At 41.8% G+C, this 21940-nt stretch overlaps 1 protein-coding gene across 1 annotated transcript; it reads right to left on the bottom strand.

Moving 5' to 3' along the window:
* Window positions 1–578: 578 nt before the first annotated feature.
* On the bottom strand, window positions 579–2435 carry LOC145982547 (uncharacterized protein T26G10.4-like). Its single transcript, XM_083116001.1, has one exon. The coding sequence runs from the start codon at window positions 2433–2435 to the stop codon at window positions 579–581; it is 1857 nt and encodes a 618-aa protein (XP_082972127.1).
* Between the last annotated feature and the right edge of the window lie 19505 nt (window positions 2436–21940).

Below are 21940 nucleotides of genomic sequence, written 5' to 3'. Positions count from 1 at the left end.
AATTTTAGATAAGGGGACATTTCTTGTATACACAGAAGGGTGCGAAATTGCCTTAAGTGCCGACGCACCCATAAATTTTAACTCAATCAATCAATCAAACTTTTAATAATGAAATGACCAGTGGCACATCCTAAATAGTCATTCGTGTAAAAACATAAATAAAATATATAACAGATTTTAGTTTATTACAATTAGGTAGATCACAATTACCTGATTAAAACGATTCATTAAAAAATCCATCAATTATACTCCATTTCAATATCAATATGGCTCACTTAAGTTGATTGTCAAAATGATATCAAAGACCATAAAAACACAATAGAATTAATGTACATATAAGTTAATAAAGATCACCATACACACAGTTGCAAGTTCAAATTATAATAGGAAGTTTGGTCAAGCCAATTTGATTTTTTTTATCAAAGGCCATAGTGTCAAATTTAAATGTTATGTACGTATAAGCATAAAAATTCACAGAATACACAATAACAAATTCAGAAAATAATAGAGCCAAACTAAGTTCCAGTTACTTAAATCAAGTTGAGCAAGTTCTTATCTAATATCTTTATCGTCGCAACTCAGGCCTCCTGGTATTGCCTTGATCCGGTGATGTGTTCAATGAATATGTCGCGAGACCATTTAATGGTATCGCTTACCATCAGCTTTTTCATCAGACCCGCATACCGGTCACTAATACCCAGCGCCTTAATGATGCTATCATTTGCTGGGTCCCATGATCCCAGAGCCCCAACAACCAAGGCATCACAGGTAACTCGCCACCCCTGACTAGCAAGTTCATCAGCGAGCGGTTGGTACTTTAATTGTTTAATCATCCGAACCGCCTCTAATGCCTCCTTCTTATTTTCAAAGGGTACAGCAATATCGATGATATGACATGTTCTGCTAACTGGAGATCTGATTACAAGGTCAGGTCTGAGTAAGCTGTTGCAACCTTCCACTCTTTTATTGACACTGACTTTGTAGCGATTAGATGCAAGAGCTTTAATAACTCGATCTTGTATTGCATTTTGTCTACGTTGCCAGGCTGCGGAGTGGAGTCTACAATGGTTAAGAACATGGGGAAGAGTTTCAGATGCAAACCCACACCTTCTACATCTCTTGTCCCCATGTCCATAACGCGTGGTACCATTGAGTTTTACAGTTCCTAACCTTGCCTGATGGATAAACCTCCAGTCAGCGAACCTTGTTAATTTTCCTTCTCTAAGAAAATGATTAGAATATGACGAGACTGATGAAACATCCATAACTTTACCCTGATCAGGTTTCTTCACTAGTTTAGCAAGGTAAGAATCTTGGATAGCCTTTCTCAAGTATGTTTGGAGAGAACCTCGTGCGGATTCATCAATAATAACTGGATTTCCCCTAGAAAGGTCAACAATTTTAATTTCAAAATTGTTCTTAATGTCATTGAATCTCCATTCCAGGTTGAGACGCCTCTTCAGTGTCATGGAGGACCTACGACACTGCGACCAAGTGGAAGCTGTATCGCCGCCATCCCTAGAAAAATGTTCATCCATTAGACCATTCAAATAGTCTGCCATATCTAAATTTGATGGCTCTCGTTGAATCTTACGCCTAATGACACTCTTTAATTCGTCGAGAGCCACCGTCTGCACCCTAGCATCGTTAGAGGTCAACAATCTAAATGCCCGGACAATTGAAGTAATGTCAACTAGATCACATAAAGGGAGTATACCAGCACCACCCTTATCAGTCGACAAATACACAATTTCCGGGCTAGCTCGGACTGGAAGGTTTAACCAAGTTTTTACTAGCCTCTTCAGATATACATCAATTTTTCTAAAATGTTTTTTGAGAATGTTAGCTCCCCTCAGCGAGTGTTGGAATCTAGGAAGTATAAAAGTTCTGACAGTCTCCAACTTCTGCCAAGGAGCTAATAGACTCGCGTCAATTTTGTTTAAGTCTTCAGTCGCCTGAGACAAAGCTTCATCCGGGCTAGTATTAACCTTAAACCCAGCTGGAATTCCGAGATAAGTATAAATGTCACTCTCTCTTAAGGTCTTAAGCGATTGACCACCAAGTTCAAAGGTTGAGTCCACAACTCTCCTCTTACCTTTGCAATCGACATGGAGGCACGCACACTTCGCAGGTTTGAATTTCAGTCCAATATTTTCTGCTGAGCGATAAGCATCGTTCAGTAGTTCTTGCATTAATTTATTCGACCTTGCAATCAAGACCAGGTCATCAGCATATGCAAGACACGTGTATGAATCACCATGAAGTTTAAATCCATGAGACACAGACAAAGATGTTAATGATTTAATTATGTCCTCCATTGCAATATTGAAAAGAATCGGGCTGAGAGGACAGCCTTGTTTGACACCAGCACATATAGGAATGTCCTCAGTGTATCCAGATGTGCAACGGATTCTAGTACTAGAGCCCGAGTACATATTCTCAATAACGGAAATTAGCCTCTCAGGGATACCATACTTTCTAAGACTACTTAAGAGGTGATTATGAGGGATTGAGTTGAAGGCATTGGCCAAATCAAGCCAAGCAACTAAAACCTCCTTATTGTTCCTACGAGCATCATTTATAGCAGCCTGGACAATATAATTGTGCTCTACACAGCCCTCATAGGGTCTAAAGCCTTTCTGAACCTGTGACAGAATGCCATTCAAATCACAAAATTGCGAAATTCTGTCTGCGATTACTCCCGCATAAAAAAAGGTAAAGTGTTCCCCTGTGCATAGCACCACGCCATGTAGGCGCATAGGGGGTGTGGGGGTAACGCCCCACACTTTCTTGATCCGGTCGTGAGTGGGGGTGATGTGATCAGCATCACGCCCCTGACCGCCTTTACCCCCCAGGGTTTCCCCCAGGTACCCATGTTATTCGACGCTGGGTAGGCGCCGGGGCCGCTTCCACCGTTAGAAAAGTTCCCGGATTTGAACCGGCCGGGGATCGAACCCGGGACCTTGAGCATGGTAGTCAGACGCGTTACCGACTGAGCCACCGCGGCCACTATTAATGTATTACTCCCGCATACAATTTCGAAATTGTATTGCACAAAGTGATAGGTCGTCAATTATTCAGATCTCGTTTATCACCTTTCTTGTAAACTAGTACAGTATTCGAAGTTTTCCATTTCTTTGGAATCTTGCCCTCACTTAAACAACGATTAAAGATACTACACTTTGATCTTAGCGATGGGTTTCGGTTTTTTTTTTTTTTTTTTTTTTTTCGAAGTCAGGACTTTTCATGTCCAGCATATTGTTTATTGAACTGGGATGTGGGTTGTTTACATAGTAAATGTGTACAGGAACATTGATAATTACAATTACATTAGTGTTTCCTGCTACTGTCGCAGGAGACATGCCGTTGGTATGTGCCCAACATATACAACTAACTACAAACAATACATACAAGATATACAAGGATTTATCATGATATTTTACACGAAATTTGAATACAAGCACAGGTGCACATATTATACATTTGTTAAAAACCATATGAAGAGATTACTTAGGTTCCCTAGAATCTGAGTGTGATTCACTTTGTCATGGTCGTGGTAGAGGTACCTTACGCCGTCGGGGACGGAGTGTCCCGATGGAGTTGATCAGTGGATTGGTGTGGGCTCGAACCTTGGCCCATATGCGTTGTTTGGCGATTTGGAGCGTCTCTATCATTGGATATTGCAGATCATCATGAATCTGGGTGATACGGGTGTCCATGGGAGTAGATAGTAATTGTATGTTCTAGCACTACCCTGATTTTTCGACCCCTCAGAAAATCGCATCGAAACCTCAAAAACTCACTTTCTCTCCACGTTCCGCGCCTTATTTATTGCGCTGACGATGTTTCACGGCGCAGAAAAGCAGTGATGAGTAAATTCACTTTCTCATCCTTGAAGGATGAATGCACCTTATCGTAATTTTTTTCTAAGTCCAGGCCAAATGTTTATATATCGTGAGCTTTGTAAACCTCTCGCGAACGATGTGATATTTCTGCCACACACACATATGCGCGCGCCTCATTATTTCTGTATTGTGACGCAAACAAACAAACAAAATAATAATAATTGTTTTTTTTAGGATTCCTGGCCCATATAACCTCGCCAGGGTGCGTGGTGCCCAACCAAAAAAATAAAGGTTCTAACGGCTGCGGTTATAGATAACCACACCTCTATAGAGTTTCACGTGTTTGTTTTTTTTCTCTCAAACTTCCATGAAACTCTACAGAGGACCTCCGTAATGCATGCAACGTGTACTAACGACTCTAGTGTTATTTGATGTTGTAATTTTAAATATAGAGTTTTATTGCGAGATAGATAAAAAAAATTATGTTTATTATAATATTTTCTTGATGAAGATGGAGAATATGTGTGTGTTACAAATAAAGTTGCATGCTTTTTTTTCTAGTGTGTGTATGTGTATGTGTTTTTGATGTTCGACAGCATCTGAAACGATAAAAAAAGAATTTTATTGTTAATTTTCTCATGTAAAAACAACAAAATTTTGTGCAAATTCTGATTGTCTCGTGCTATAGTGCAATAACTGATGAAAAAAAAGACATTGTAACTGATAACTGATGAAATTGACATTGTAACTGATCTGAACTAGTGAAATTCGTATTGTGCCATTGTAACTGATTGTGCTAGTACAAAATTCTTATTGTAACTGATTGTGCAAGAAAAGATGTTAAACCTGTTAAAACTGCTATGTGACCCTCTCGTTCTTCACCTCGTGGACGAAGGACTTCTCTGCGACCAGGATGAGGCTGCATAGAGTATCCTCGGGCAACGGACTGTTGAACTCGCAGACGACCTTGATGTTGGTGCGATCGTTGACCACCACCTGCTTCCGCTTCGTGGTGTTGATCACGGACATGGGTCTGTGGGTTTTGAATTCGCTGGGCGTGTAGTACATGTCCACGCTTCCCTCGGTCACGCGCTTGTAAGAGGTATAAGCTTCGTAAAGTTTGAGGTAATCGTCTTTGGTCACGTCGAGGTTGTAATTCTCGCGCGGGAACACTTCGTTCCTACCATTCTTGAGATAAACGTTCTTGATCTTGCAGTCGTCGAATTTGCTGGAATCTTTTTCCTGATTCTTATCGCGTCCGGTCTGAAAGAGCACAACGACGAAATCTGGCATGTCGAACTGTATGTTGTTGAATTGCGTCGTCACGTCGAATTCCATGTGACTTCCCGACGCTATCTTCTGCACGCACTGGTAACCGTGAAAGTGAATGGGCATCTGTGGACTTTTCAAGATCTCCGCTTTGTACTTGAGGGCGTAGTTCGTTTCGTATTCCACCACCGGCATTCTCAATTCCATGCTCCGGATGACGCACTTGGCTGCTTCGGGTAAAGTGTTGGGCAGCGGCGTGGTGCCGTCCGGACCCAAAGTAGCGTATCGCATCAGTGCGTCGTTGTCGTTGGCCGCTCTTCGAAAGCTGATCCTCAGTCCTCCCTTCCACATGATCTCCTTGTAGTCCGAGAAGAATTCCGGAAGCAGACGCATGGGAAAGAGCACCGTGTGACTTCTCGTCGATATTTTGGTCCCCGCTTCGAACCCCCCCGCCTGGTAGTATGCCGCGTCCGTTTTGGATAATTTCAAAGTTCCCACTGCCGTCAACGTGATGCCTGGATAATCTATTCTGTCGATGACGGTGTTGTGTTTCCTCACCTCCACCTGCGAGAACAGGTGAGGCACGAAGTTGTCCACGAGTATCAAATTGGCTGCTGCGGGGAACGCGTCTCCGCTTTCTTTCTTCACCACGTCGAATTGAAGGTAGAGGTCCGCTCTGTGAGGATGAACGAACCCGTCGCCTACGTCCACGTCGTATTCGATCTCCCGGTTCGCTTCGTTGAGATTGGCGACCGTGCGACGGTTCGGAGGGAAAGATTGCAATTCATAACTTCCGATTTGCTCCTTTTTTCCCCCACTATGTGTGTTATTTATTATACGTTGATCTCCAGGACGGCCGTGGTCGTTGCACCTGCGAAATCCACAACGTCTCCTTTCTCGTTCGTCACCACCAACTCTATTTTGTCTATGCGGTTGCGACATACTGGAAAATAGATCGGCGAAGAGGGTGTGTAGATGATCGGTTCCATGAATTCGGAACTGGGTTTGAACGTGGCTATGATTCCCGTCTGCTTGTGACTTCCCAACAATCCGTCCGAAGATTTCGCGATCATGCCTTCCGCCACGTTGCAGTGAACGTTCAGAGTTTCGATGGCCAAGAATTTATGAATGTTTGCTGCCGTGTGCTTGAAGCCAGCTTCGAGTTTCGGGTGATTGTTCTGGAAACCTAAAAGTTCTCCTATGGTGCCCAGGTCCACGGTCTCCGTCGCCGACACGATTTCGACTCTGCGTGACCGAATTTTGAGAAAGGTACGTGCCTTTGGGTAATTGAGCTTGCAAAGTGGAAAGATTGTATTGGCCTGGCGTGACGACGATATGTTCGCTTCCGACGCTAATTTTGTGGTTGTGCTGCGTGACGTTAGGTATGAGGTACATGCTGTAGAATGCACGCAGAGCTACGGATTTAGGATAGACGATGTCGTCGTGCAGCGTGAGTTTCAAGATCGTAGATTCGCTCGTGAGATGGAACACGCCCATCGTGATGCTGTTTCAGGTTCCACAATGCTTTCTGGAAATCTTCCACCTGCGGCGGCTTATTTATTTGAGAGAGAAACGCGAGCACCGAGAGACAGAGATGACCGCAGTTCACGTCTCCGAAATTTTGAATGCGTTCGTCGTTGTAGTATATAGGATTGTTCGTTTTCAGATAATGAACTAAATTTGTAGGTGGAACACCTCCGAAAGAATCGAAAACGAATGCTTTGTCATTTTTGTGGTAACATATCCAATGCGTGCCTGGATTTTCTTGACTGTCCAAGTTAACTACTCCGCATTCTCTTCTTTAAACGGTTGAAGGTAACGAGTCGGACATGAAAACTCCTCTGAAGTGTTTGATTCGTAACGGTTTGATCAGAGATTCAATGTCTCGGTTGGTGAGTGCTGTTTCTTTTTTTAAACTTTTTCATCACGCCCTTCCCCCCTTTCTTCTCCATGGCCAGGTTGTGACGTTTCTGTTCTTCCAATTCCGCCTTGTTCTTCTTCGAGTCGATGACGGTTTTCGCGATGGCGGCACTTCCGCCGGCCAAACTTCCAACGGCCCCCAATGCTGCCAGGATGGCCGGGATGCTGAATATGAAACCTCCGATCTTTTGCTGTTTCCGCGAACGCTGCAAGCGTATCAATTGTGGAGTGCTGAGAAGTAATTTCATTCCATGTCCTTTGGTCAAGCAAGAACGTTTCTTCTCGCGTTGTTTCTTGGTGAGTAACCCATCCAGGGCACCTAGATTTTTAAGATTCGAATATGGTATCTGGTACACGACACCCTTGGGCTTCATGTTGATGCTCTATGTTATTTTTTCACGGTATGTTATTTATATATATAAATGTTCTGAGATTTTTTTTGTTTCCCTCTCGTGTAATTTTTTTTTCAAGGTATGTTATTTATATATATATATGTTCCGAGATTTTTTTTTGTTTCGTGTAATTTTTTTTCAAGGGATGTTATTTTATATACTCCGCACAGCCCCGTTACACAAATTCTATTACGTGCTTTGTTTTCTTACCAAGAAGTTCCTTTGTCCCCTTGTACACGATTCGAGTTTTGTTCTCGATTAAAATAGATAGCTTCTCGTCGGATAACATGTTAGCGTATCGATCTGGTAAAAATAGACTGTATTGTCCGTTGAGCAACAGACGCACCTTGGGACCATACTGGGTAGAAATAATTGAACCGGAAGTTATCGTGTAAGGTTTGTCGACTTCCAATTCCTGAATTTTTACATATTCGACTGACAAATTTAGCATTTGTTTTAATGCTTGGAGATCACTCATTTTTTTTCAGTCATATCGAAGGAGAAATTTCAGGGTGTTATAGAAATTTAATTTTTTTCACAATGCGTGTTATTTATATATACCGAAGATATTTTTTTTCACGATGTGTGTTATTTATATATCAAGTTTTTTTTGACTTGTACATTTTTTTGACATGTATATTATTATTATTATTTTTTCACGGAGGAAGAAAGTCCGTGCTTCCGACAACGCGATGATGTGCGTAATAATATCTTCAGTCTCCTGTTTAGACTTGCGCCAATCATCCGTGTATCGTCTTCTCCCCTGCCTCGCCTCGTGCAGTTCGTCCATTCTCTCGTTTAATTTTTTCCCTGCGGCCGAAAGAAGAGTGTCGAGATCACCGCACCTCATTCCACTGATCTCCCGAAGATAATCCTTGACAGCCATTTCACAAGGGATGCGATTGATCTCGCTATGATTAAAAGTTTATTAACGTCTCCGTTTACTGCGTGTTTGAATATTTTACATAGCAGTTCGGGCGGTAAATCGGTTATACAAGACATGTTTTTTTTTTTTTACTGTGTGTTATTTATTTATACACCCCATCCAAATTTTTGTCTCGTGTTCATGGCGATGGTGGTGCCCAGTGCTGCAACTCTTTCTCCCAACGATGCGTCCCTGCTGTCGAATCTTTCGAAAGCTGCGTGCTCTAACTTTCTGTCTGCTTCGTGACGTGCATCCAGATCGGTGCGAGTGTTGTTGTAAGCGATGTCGTGATCTTTGCATGCCGCGTCCAACGGATTCACACCCTTGTCTCCTCTCTCCAATCTTTTCTCGAGTTTGGTACCCTGTCCGCAGTACTGGTAGCCAGGTAAATGCATCTCGAAAGGTAACTTGTTGATGATGTCGTTCACAAGCCCCTTTCCTTCGGCCACGTTCCAGAATCTCGGAGGCAGCGTGTTGATGATTTTGATGAGGTAACCTATGCCCTTGTCGTCGTTCACGATGAAGTTGGAAAGTTTCGTGCTGATCATGTCCACGATGCCAACCTTCTCGTTGTAGAAATTACGATTGCCTGCATTCTCTTCGCCGGCTATCACCAACAATCGGTCCACGAGCTTCCTCACGTCGTCCACCCAAACGAATTCTTTGGGTAACGTGTTGTAGCGTTTGACGCCGCTTCCACTTTTCACCTCGTTCCAAATCGGTTTGATGAGATTCCTGTACTTCTCACCGCTACTCGATTTCACCCTATTCTGCGAGGCATCGTTGTTCTGGTACATGGCATCCGTCATGATTAGAATTTCCCTGTAACTCTTTTAATCTTCGTCGGTGTAATCCTTCGGCTGCTTTTTGGCAACGAGTTCCCACAGTCCCACCGTACCCGGATACCTGGTCCAACTATTCTTATCGCCTAAATTAACTTTAATGTCGTTGCCTTCGAAGGTGACTTTCGATTTCCCAATCTTCCAAACCACACCGCCTTCGTTGGTCTCCATGCTCGGATACAATCCGAACACTTCATCCTTGTCGAATTTCCCCGTGCTCAGGTAGTCTCGTGCCAAAGGTCCCAAACTCGATCTTATCCGAAGACGACGACGTGCTACCTATGGCTCGACGTCGTGCCGGTACGTCCTTCAGTTCGAACGGCGTCGAAGGAATGCTCAAAATGGGCGTGGGTACAGCGTAACTTTTAGCTGCGAGTGGAACGAGTTCGTTGATCAAATTTTTTTTTTGTTCCGTGACACTTTTAATTTCTTTACCTAGACCGCTGATGGCGTCGATCACAGGTTGATCCTGACGTTTCTTCTCTTCGTAGGATCCGCGATTCTCGGATTTCCAACCTTTGAAGCGCTTCACTAGATATTCCCGCAACTTGAGATTGTCCTCTTCTTGAAATTGACGTTTTGACATTTTTCTATATACGTTGAAACGTTTTTGAAACGTCGAATTCTCAGCCTATACGTTCGGTTCTCGTAGTTTTCTTGCTGTCACCCGCTTGAGACTATCCACTTTTTCTAACACTCACTTTTTGTTGTAATGGTTATTTTATATATGCTTGTCAGACGTTTGAAAAAAAACGTTTTTTTTCAATTTTTATTTTTTAGATTCTCACGACCTTTGATTTTTTTTGGATTTTTTCTTCTTGTTGCAAATCTGAAATTGTCCTCTTGTTAGCCTTTGAGACGTCTAGATAAACGTTTATTTTATTTCTGTATTTTCCATGGTTTGCTTTTCGAGTCATGTCAATGGTCACGAATCCGAAATCGTCACTGTTCCAACAGTGGGAGCAGAATTTAGAAAATAGATTGTAATTCATGTCAGCCCCTACGTAATCATCATGTGCGTGTTTTAAATTGGTGTGGTCTTGTCGAAACAAACATATGAAATTAGCGTTGTCGCGTAGCAGTTGTTTCGGAACCTTGGAAAAAGTTTGTGCCAGGTAGAAACAATCTAATCCTTTGTGACGACCTCGAGTGAAAAAATTACGAATCTCGTTTTGATTTTCCAAGATCATGTCGTCGAACACCACAACGGAATTCTCGAGACAATCGTCCAGTGGAATGATTTCAGATGCGAAAGTTGCAATGCCCAGTCCCTCGTACAGTTTCATAATACGTGTGACGGTTCCCGGGTAAAACTCGAACCACGGTAAAAAGTTCCGTGCTCCAGTTTCGTGTGAAACCCCTGTCGAACGTTCGCTTCAATTTACTGATCCTCACCTGGTCTCCAATTTTGTATTTAGGTTTTTTTTGTCGTGGGTGTGTACTTTGGACAGTAAACGCTAGAAATTAAACGTTGCTCGTCGGACTTGGTAACGTCAGCTGGCTTCATGCCTATCGTTCTGTGCACCGTGTGATTATAGTCGTTAACGAGTTCCGGAAGAATGGTGACCCACTTGTAGCTTCCCTGAAGCGTAAAGCGTGACCACATGCGCGATTTCAGAGTGCGATTAAATCTTTCCACGATGCTGGCCTTGACGTCACTGAAGGTCGAGTAATGTTGAACGTCGTGTTTCCGAATAAACTTTTGGAATACGGCATTGTAAAATTCCTTCCCCTTCTCCGTGTGCAGAAACCGAGGTCGTCTCCCGCCGCTTTCGCGAAAAATTAATTTGAATGCATCCGTGACGCATGTTCCTGTTTTCGCCTTCAAAGGTAGAGCCCACGCGAATTTCGAAAATGTGTCTATGACGGTGAGGAGGTACTTGTTGCCCTTGTTCAATTTATGTACATTTTTTAGATTGCCGTTTACTCATTTCCACGAGGTCGCTTTCCCAGAGGTCATCGATGCCCTTGGTTACCACCGCCAAACGTTCGTAGTTGCGGCGTGCAGGTTTATGCAATTCTTGGACGATGGCTTGCCTAGACATTTTTTTTTTTTAGAGATTACGTTTGAAGAGAAGCACCAGCGTGATGGGATTCAAAGATGGTGGCACCTCGCTCGTGTTTTGAATGATCAGCTTATCGCCGGCACTCACGTCGAAAACGGTAAGATCTTCGTCTTCGTGTATTTCATATATGTTGCGCGTTTCGTTTCAACGTGCCAGAGGAATGTTTCCTGCTTTCTGGACACCACGATTCGATATCAACGTCATGGTGGGAACGCTAGCTTTTCTGCCCTGAGACCAGTACGAAAATTCGTTTACCTGAATCGTGCCATCGAGGAGAAACTTGTAGTACGGATGATAAGGATGTAACATGTACAGTTTGTTACCTTCGACGAACGTGGAGATTCTCTGTTGATTGGGTACGCTGTTGATTTCGATGGCTTGCAAGGTGAACAATTTGGCGAATTTAGTGTCGACGCAGAGCAGATTACTGTGAACGTGTCCAAGTTTATTTTCGATGGGCAACAAATGCTCGACTATGGTAGTAGTGTATATTGATTGTTTCTACGCAACACTTTGTAGGTATGCATTTGTAGCCTCTTTTTTTATCAATTGAATATCAGTTTTTGACATATTTTGACAATTTTTTGTCGATGTTTTAGCGTTTAGCGATATTTTAGTAAAATTTCCCTTTTTTCCCACTCACACTTGGTAGGTATGCATTTGTAGCCTTTTTTTTATCAATTGAATATCAGTTTTTGACATATTTTGACAATTTTTTGTCGATGTTTTAGCGTTTAGCGATGTTTTAGTAAAATTACTCTTTTTTCCCACTCACACTTGGTAGGTATATCACGATCTTACGTGATATAACTTAACCTATCTATTTTATTCGTGCTAAACTACACGAGAGCCTCTACGTGCTTTGACCTACTTAGAGAGTAGGTTGTATGGTACGTTCTGGCTGCGTCCTTTGACCTACTTTTTATTTTACGACGTTTTACGCACTAAACTAACCTACAATGAGAGAAAAATGGACAGAAAAAGCTCTGGCATCACTTTTTAAGCTATTTTTTACCTCCTGCAAATTTTGCTCTTATGCTAACTCGTCCTTTGACCTACCTTTGAAATGACTTACGACATTTTCCTATAAGGCTGTCTCCTCTTACTGTAAGGTCCCCCTCAGTGTAATCTACTACGACCTGCTAATAGGCTTCTGCTCTCAGCGTAATCCGTTTTACGGACTAAACTAACCTACAATGAGAGAAAAGTGGACAGAAGAGAAGCCCTGGCATCATTTTTTTAGCTATTTTTTTACCTCCTGCAAATTTTGCTCTTATGCTAACTCGTTCTTTCACCTACATTTTTGAAATGACTTAAGACATTTTCCTATAAGGCTGCTGTCTCCTCTTACTGTAAGGTTCCTCAGTGTAATCTACCACGACCTTTGCTCTCAGCGTAATCTGCCCACGATGTGTTTTTTTTTTTAAACTCTCATGTGTGATCTTCTACAATGTGTGCCCTCCCCCTGCTACGACCTAAACCGGGACACCTCTCTCCTACGATGTTTTTGCCCCCTGCTACGATATTTTCCTCCTCATGATGCAAAAAAAAAAAATGGTATTGTAGCGGTATTTGAAGTCGACTGTGCCGCGTGAAGGGCACATGTTCAGTGAACAATAGGAGAGAGCTTGGGAGAGTACAAGCAAGCGCTGCCCCCTCAATTTTTTTTTCTTTCAAGAAATTCGATTTGATCCTAAAAAACTCTGCAACCCTATTGGAGTGCTTTGGGTGGTTTTGTTTTGTTTTTTTTTAGATTAAAAATTTTGTAATTGTAGGGGTTGTAGAAAAAACTATTATTGCTTGTTGGCGATATATTTAAAACTGTTCCGTCACCCCCTCGTTCTTCACGTCGTGGACGAAGGACTTCTCTGCGACCAGGATGACGCTGCACAGAGTATCGGCAGGCAGCGCGTCGTGGAACTCGCAAACGATCTTGATGTTGGTTCGATCGTTGACCACCACCTGCTTCCGCTTCGTGGTATTGATGACGGACATCGGTCTGTGGGTTTTGAATTCGCTGGGCGTGTAATACATGTCCACGCTTCCCTCGGTCACGCGTTTGTAAGCCGTGTAAGCTTCGTAAAGTTTGAGGTAATCATCTTTGGTCATGTCGAGGTTGTAATTCTCGCGCGGGAACACTTCGTTCCTACCGTTCTTGAGATAAACGTTCTTGATCTTGCAGTCGTCGAACTTGCTGGAATCTTTTTCCTGATTCTTGTCCCTCCCGGTCTGAAAGAGCACCACGACGAAATCTGGCATGTCGAACTGTATGTTGTTGAACTGCGTCGTCACGTCGAATTCCATGTGACTTCCGGACGCCATCTTCTGCACGCACTGGTAACCGTGAAAGTGAATCGGCACCTGCGGACTCTTCAAGATCTCCGCTTTGTACTTGAGGGCGTAGTTCGTTTCGTATTCCACCACCGGCATTCTCAATTCCATGCTCCGGATGACGCACTTGGCCGCTTCGGGTAATGTGTTGGCTATCGGCGTGCCATCGGCGTTCAAGTTGGTGTATCGCATCAGTGCGTCGTTGTCGTTGGCCGCTCTTCGAAAGCTGATCCTCAGTCCTCCCTTCCACATGATCTCCTTGTAGTCCGAGAAGAATCCCGGCAGCAGACGCATGGGAAAGAGCACCGTGTGACTTGTCGTCGATATTTTGGTCCCCGCTTCGAATCCTCCCGCCTGGTAGTATGCCGCGTCCGTTTTGGATAATTTCAATGTTCCCACTGCCGTCGACGTGATGCCTGGATAATCTATTCTGTCGATGACGGTGTTGTGTTTCCTCATCTCCACCTGCGAGAACAGGTGAGGCACGAAGTTGTCCACGAGTATCAAATTTGCTGCTGCGGGGAACGCGTCTCCGCTTTCCTTCTTCACCACGTCGAATTGAAGGTAGAGGTCCGCTCTGTGAGGATGAACGAACCCGTCCCCTACGTCCACGTCGTATTCGATCTCCCTGTTCGCTTCGTTGAGATTGGCGAACGTGCGACGGTTGGGAGGGAAGATTGCAATTCGTAACTTTCGATTTGCTCCATGATGTGTATGGTTATTTATTATAAGTTGATCTCCACGATGGCAGTGGTCGTTGCACCTGCGAAATCCACCACCTCTCCTTTCTCGTTCGTCACCACCAACTCTATGTCGTCTATGCGGTTGCGACATACTGGAAAATAGATCGGCGAAGAGGGCGTGTAGATGATCGGTTCCATGAACTCGGAACTTGGTTTGAAAGTGGCTATGATTCCCGTCTGCTTGTGACTTTCCAGCAACCCCCCGTCCGAAGATTTCGTGATCATGCCTTCCGCCACGTTGCAGTGTACGTTCAGAGTCTCTATGGCCAAGAATTTAGGAATGTTTGTTGCCGTGTGCTTGATGCCAGCTTCGAGTTTTGTGTCGTTCTCGAAACCTAAAAGTTCTCCCATGGTGCCCAGGTCCACGGTCTCCGTCGCCGATAAGATTTCCACTCTGTGAGTGACCGAATTTTGAGAAAGGTACGTGCCTTTGGATAACTGAGCTTGCAAAGTGGAAAGATTGTATTGACCTGGCGTGACGACGATATGTTCGCTTCCGACGCTAATTTTGTTGTTGTGCTGCGTGACGTTAGGTATGAGGTACATGCTGCAGAATGCACGCAGAGCCACGGATTTAGGATAGACGATGTCGTCGTGCAGCGTGAGTTTCAAGATCGAAGATTCGCTCGTGAGATGGAACACGCCCATCGTGTTTAAGATTCCACATTGCTTTCTGGAAATCTTCCACCTGTGGCTTATTTATTTTAGAGAGAAACGCGAGCATGGAGAGGCAGAGATGACCGCAGTTCTCGTCTCCGAAATTTTGAATGCGTTCGTCGTTGTAGTATATAGAGGTTTTGTTCGTTTTCAGATAATGGACTAAATTTGTAGGTGGAACACCTCCGAAAGAATCGAAAACGAATGCTTTGTTATTGTCGTTTTTGTGGTAACATATCCAATGCGTGCCTGGATTTTCTTGACCGTCCAAGTTGACTACTCCGCATTCTCTTCTTTAAACGGTTGAAGGTTACGAGTCGGACATGAAAACTCCTCTGAAGTGTTTGATTCGTAATGGTTGGATCAGAGATTCAATGTCTCGGTTGGTGAGTGCTGCTGTTTCTTTTTTTAAACTTTTTCATCACGCCCTTCCCCCCTTTCTTCTCCATGGCCAGGTTGTGACGTTTCTGTTCTTCCAATTCCGCCTTGTTCTTCTTCGAGTCGATGACGGTTTTCGCGATGGCGGCGCTTCCGCCGGCCAAACTTCCAACGGCCCCCAATGCTGCCAGGATGGCCGGGATGCTGAATATGAAACCTCCGATCTTTTGCTGTTTCCGCGAACGCTGCAACCCTCTCAATTGAGGTGTGCTGAGAAGTAATTTCATTCCATGTCCTTTGGTCAAGCAAGAACGTTTCTTCTCGCGTTGTTTCTTGGTGAGTAACCCATCGAGGGCACCTAGATTTTTTAGATTGGAGTATGGTATCTGGTACACGACACCCTTGGGCTTCATGTTGATGCTTTATATATTTTTTTTCACGGTATGTTATTTATATATATAAATGTTCTGAGATTTTTTTTTGTTTCGTGTATTTTTTTTCACGGTATGTTATTTATATATAAATGTTCTGAGATTTTTTTTTGTTTCGTGTAATTTTTTTTCACGGTATGTTATTTATATATAAATGTTCTGAGATTTTTTTTTGTTTCGTGTAATTTTTTTTTCAAGGTATGTTATTTTATATATACTCCGCGCAGCCCCGTTACACAAATTCTATTACGTGCTTCGTTTTCTTACCAAGAAGTTCTTTTGTTCCCTTGTACACGATTCGAGTTTTGTTCTCGATTAAAATAGCTAGCTTCTCGTCGGATAACATGTTAGCGTATCGATCTGGTAAAAATAGACTGTATTGTCCGTCGAGCAACAGACGCACCTTGGGACCATACTGGGTAGAAACGATTGAACCGGAAGTTATCGTGTAAGGTTTGCCGACTTCCAATTCCTGAATTTTTACATTGATTTAATGCTTGGAGGTCACTCATTTTTTTTTCAGTCGTCATATCGAAGAGAAATTTCAGAGTGTTATAGAAATTTAATTTTTTCACAATGTGTGTTATTTATATACCGAAGATTATTTTTTTTCACGATGTGTGTTATTTATATATCAAGTTTTTTTTTTTGACTTGTACATTTTTTTGAGATGTATATTATTATTATTTTTTTTCACGGAGGAAGAAAGTCCGTGCTTCCGACAGCGCGATGATGTGCGTAATAATATCTTCAGTTTCCTGTTTAGACTTGCGCCAATCATCCGTGTATCGTCTTCTCCCCTGCCTCGCCTCGTGCAGTTCGTCCATTCTCTTGTTTAATTTTTCCCCTGCGGCCGAAAGAAGAGTATCGAGATCACCGCACCTCATGCCACTGCTCTCCCGAAGACGGTCCTTGACAGCCATTTCACATGGGATTCGAAATGCCGGCGACGTTTTAGCTATGATCAAAAGTTTCCCTATATCCTCACAATCTCCGTTTACTGCCTGTTTGAATATTTTTCTAAGCAGTTCGTTAGGCAAATCAGTTATGCCAGCCATGTTGTTTTTTACTGTATGTTATTTATATACCCCACCCAAATTTTTGTTTCGTGTTCATGGCGATGGTGGTACCCAGTGCGGCGACCCGTTCACCCAACGATGCGTCTCTGCTCACGAACCTTTCGAAAGCTGCATGTTCCAATTTCTTGTCTGCTTCGTGACGTGCGTCCAGATCCGTCTGCGTGGTGTTGTAGGCGATGTCGTGATCTTTGCATGCGACGTCCAACGGATTCACACCCTTGTCTCCTCTCTCCAATCTTTTCTCGAGTTTGGTACCCGGTCCGCAGTACTGGTAGCCAGGTAAATGCATCTCGAAAGGTAACTTGTTGATGATGTCGTTTACGAGTCCCTTTCCTTCGGCCACGTTCCAGAATCTCGGAGGCAGCGTGTTGATGATTTTGATCAGGTAACCGATGCCCTTGTCGTCGTTCACGATGAAGTTGGAAAGTTTGGTGCTGATCATGTCCACGATGCCAACCTTCTCGTTGTAGAAATTACGATTGCCTGCATTCTCTTCGCCGGCTATCACCAACAATCGGTCCACGAGCTTCCTCACGTCGTCCACCCAAACGAATTCTTTGGGTAACGTGTTGTAGCGTTTGACGCCGCTGCCTGTTTTGACCTGGTTCCAAATCGGTTTGATGAGATTCCTGTACTTCTCGCCGCTGCTCGATTTCACCCTATTCTGCGAGGCATCGTTGTTTTGGTACAAGGCATCCGTCATGATCAGAATTTCCTTGTAACTCTGGTAATCTTCGTCGGTGTAATCTTTCGGCTGCTTTTTGGCAACGAGTTCCCACAGTCCCACCGTACCCGGATACCTGGTCCAACTATCCTTATCGCCTAAATTAACTTTAATGTCGTTGCCTTCGAAGGTCACCTTCGATTTTCCAATCTTCCACACCACACCACCGCCTTCGTTGGTTTCCATGCTGGGATACAATCCGAACACTTCATCCTTGTCGAACTTCCCCGTGCTCAGGTAGTCTCGTGTCGAAGGTCCCAACTCGATTTTATCCGAAGACGTGCTACCTATGGCTCGACGTCGTGCCGGTACGTCCTTTAGTTCGAACGGCGTCGAAGGAATGCTCGAAATGGGCGTGGGTACAGCGTAACTTTTAGCTGCAAGTGGTACGAGTTCGTTGATCAAATTTTTATTTTGTTCCGTGACACTTTTAATTTCTTTACCTAGACCGCTGAATGGCATCGATCACGTGTTGATCTTGACGTTTCTTCTCTTCGTAGGATCCGCGATTCTCGGATTTCCAACCTTTGAAGCGTTTCGCGAGGTAATCGCGAAGCTTGAGATTTTCGTCTTCGATTTTTCGTTTCGTCATAACGTTATTTATACACGTCGTTTCTCACAACGTTGCAACGTTTAGAAAGTTGTTGATTTTGTTTCTGTATTTTCCGTCGTTGGGTTTCCTCGTCATGTCGATCGTCGCGAATCCGAAATCGTCACTGTTCCAGCAAGTAGAATTTGACTAGAATTTGAATTTAAAATTTGGGGAGCGTCAGCACTTAGGCTATTTTGCTCCCGTCACAGTATACGGGGGCCAGCCCCTTACCTCTACAAATAACAACTCTATCGTTGCATAACTAAAAAATTTAAAATGTTCTGACTTCTTTTAAAAGCTGAGGCTGTAAAGGGGCACTCAGCACACATAAGGACAAAAGAACATGTCACCACCCTAGTATTTTCACATATAATTTAGATTTGGGATTCTGTCATTAGCCCTCTACAATTATATATACTAATGGCTGACAATTTGACTACCTTGATTATTGAACTATTCGCCCAATTCAGAGGCCTTTGTGGGAAGTACAAAAAGTAAAAGGTAAATTTAACAATTTATTGATGAAATAACTATTAGAAATTGGTAATATGTAACAGCAGTAACGTCAATAATAGAAATCTTCCAATAACAAAATTTAGTATAATATACACATGTCCGATTTACATTAATTTAAATTACAAATACAACCAACCCATTTCATACAAGGCCAAATAGATGTACCGGACTTAGATTGTGTTCAATATTCGATATTATTGTTCCGTATATAATATATTAGTCAGCAATTTTGGATGGAGAAATCGTAAATCTAATTAGATACCAAATGAACAAGACTAGTAAGTATCGGCCAATCTGAAATGACCATCTGCGCAATGGTAGTATTAAACATGGAATAACTAAATAGTGCACAAATGAAACTAATTAACTAAATGAAGTATTATAATTCTTAAAATGAACTTAAATATATATTAATTATACCACCATTACACAGATGACAATCTCAGCTAACCGATTCCACCAGTCCAAGGTAGAGCTACGACAGGTAACCCCAACCGCTGCCAGAGTAAGAGAGAGAGAGAGAACTCCGCAAGCCACGCGGGAGCCCTCCCTTTCCATAGTCACATGATTGGTGACGTATTACTTCTTCGAACAAGGTAAACAAATGAATATCGAACTGCACACAATCTAATTTATGTTCCTTTGCGAGCGAGGAATAGTGTTACAAAATTCCCTCTCCCCCTTTAAATATACATAAAAAGCATTTCATCGCCCGCAAAGAAACATATGGTACTTACAAACACCATACATTCAAATCCACAAATCATTTGTGACCTGGTACTTTCGGTCCTCAGGTTCATTTATTAATTAATAGTTGACATTTGATCGATCTTTTTCATTCCAAACGAAACCTGTAATATACAAAAATACCAAGAAACAATACCTTCATACGTACGTACATAACATTTAAAATTCCAACTTCAACAACATTAGAATATATTTTTTTTGATACACATAACAAAAACAACACAGGGTACCCATTGTAACAGACATGAAAACAAACAAAAAAAATCAAATTGATTTTTCTAGGTCTCTTACTCTGGTAATGAATTGCTATTGCTATTATTACTGGATGGAAGAGTAACAGGCATTTCATAAAACTTCTTTATCTTCGAGACATGCACTCTCTTAAACTTATTTTGATCTGAGCAATGTTTTACTAAGACGGACACATTAGTTAAAAATTTCACAATTTCATATGGCCCTGTATATTTATAAGATAATTTACGTGTTATATTCTCAACTTTTTTTGATATAACTTGGTTTTGCACCATTACTTTGTCACCTACAGCAAAATTTACAGGACTAAATTTCCTCTTATAAAGTTCCTCCCTCTTTTTCCAAGCTTTCTTTAAGTTTTGAAATGCCTGGTACAACCTCTCTTTTTGTTCATCGTCAGAAATAACCTCATTTTCATCTTTTAATTGCCATCTAATGCATAACATATCGCTTAAATCTCTACCAAGAAAAAGCTGGGCAGGTGTAAATTTTGTAGCATAACTGATGCAGGAATTATGTGAATATTGTATTTCTTTTAATGCATTTACCCATTTGGTTTGATCTTTAGCAAACAATGCTCTCAAGCTATACTTTAAGTGAGATATATATTTTTCAGCCATATTTGCCTGACTATTGTAAGGACTTATCGTTGTATGTTTAATGCCCAAATTAAACAAGAATGATTCAAAGAATTGCGAAACAAAATATGAGGCATTATCAGAAGTGATCTCACTCGGAAATCCATACGTTAAGAATATATTATATAATTTCTGTACAATGACCTTTGATGACAACATCTTTAATGGTTCATAGATAACAAATTTTGAAAATGCACAGACTACAACTAATATAAATTTAAATCCTTTTGATGGCACCAGTGGACCGACACAATCAATATGATATTTTTGGCATGGAGCAGAAATAATTTCAGATGACAATGTATTTACCACTGCAACATTTCTACTTCTACTTTGTTGACAAACATCACAGGCTTGCACCATATCTTTAACATCTTTAGCCATCCTTACCCAAGTTAGATGTTTTTGTATTTTCTTTAGTGTCTTCAACCAACCCATGTGAGCACCTTGTATAACATTACTATGAAAATAAGTAATTACAGATCTACGCAAGTGTTCAGGAACAACAATTCTATATGGCATAGTATTTGATTTCGTTCTATAGAACAAGACATTCTTTACTAATTTGTAATGCTGTACTACTTCATTCGCTTTCAATTTGTCAATGATTTCTTTTAGCTTTTTATCTTTTAGTTGTTCATCAGATATGGATACTGACAATAAGGGATGAGCCCACATGCTCAAGTTAATACCATCTAATTCACTTACATCTAGTTCTTCAGTATTAAACTCCTTACCATCAAACATTCTAGATAAAGTATCTGCTAACTTATTACTTGTGGTAGGTATATGCTCTATCTGAAACTTATACATGGATAGCTTTTCCAAATATCTAGCATATTTTGGGTATTTGGATGCTCTTTTTATCATCCATGCAACACTCATATTGTCTATTTGCAATAGAAATAGTTGGCATCGCAAATAAGGATCAAATCTATCTAAAGCTAACATTAAAGACTCCAATTCTACCTGATATATGGTTTTATTTTTATCAGCTTCTTTCATTCGCTTAGAATAGAAGAAGACAGGTCTTAAATTCCTATCCTCATCTTCCTGCAATAAAATAGAACCATAGCCTGATAAAGACCCATCCGCCTGAACTATAAATGGCTTGTCCATATCTGGTAATTTCAATATTACATTTTCTTCAAGTGCTAACTTAATTGTATCGAGTGCATTTTGCTGTAAAGAACCCCAATAAAATTTTTGTTTCACAGATTTTACATCATTTAATGGTGAAATTATTTTCTGAAAGTCAGGAATAAATCTTGAAAAATAATTTATAAACCCTAACAATTTATTTAATCCTCTCAAGGATTTGGGAGCTGGCAAATTTCTAATTGCTTCGATCCGCGAAGGATCCATGCATAGATTTCCATTACTCACTTCAAACCCTAAGAATTTTATTTTTGTCTGGCCCAATTGCATTTTTTGAGGTGATATTGTTATTCCATAATTTCTGAATCTTTCAAACACTATCTTCAGATGATTTATATGAGATTCTTCATCATCTGATACAATTAAAATATCATCACAATAGTAAGAAAGAAATGTGTCCCTTAAATCTCCTAAGACCATGTCCATAGCTCTTGC

Source organism: Lepisma saccharinum, unplaced genomic scaffold (assembly GCF_977018435.1).
Source record: "Lepisma saccharinum unplaced genomic scaffold, izLepSacc3.1 HAP1_SCAFFOLD_250, whole genome shotgun sequence".
NCBI lineage: Eukaryota > Metazoa > Arthropoda > Insecta > Zygentoma > Lepismatidae > Lepisma > Lepisma saccharinum.
Note: the sequence above shows the minus strand (reverse complement) of the source record. Positions and strands in the feature narration are given on the sequence as shown.

Bases quoted from the DNA above. Each gene is read 5' to 3' on its own strand.
- LOC145982547 (XM_083116001.1), bottom strand. From the start codon at position 2,435: ATGTACTCGGGCTCTAGTACTAGAATCCGTTGCACATCTGGATACACT.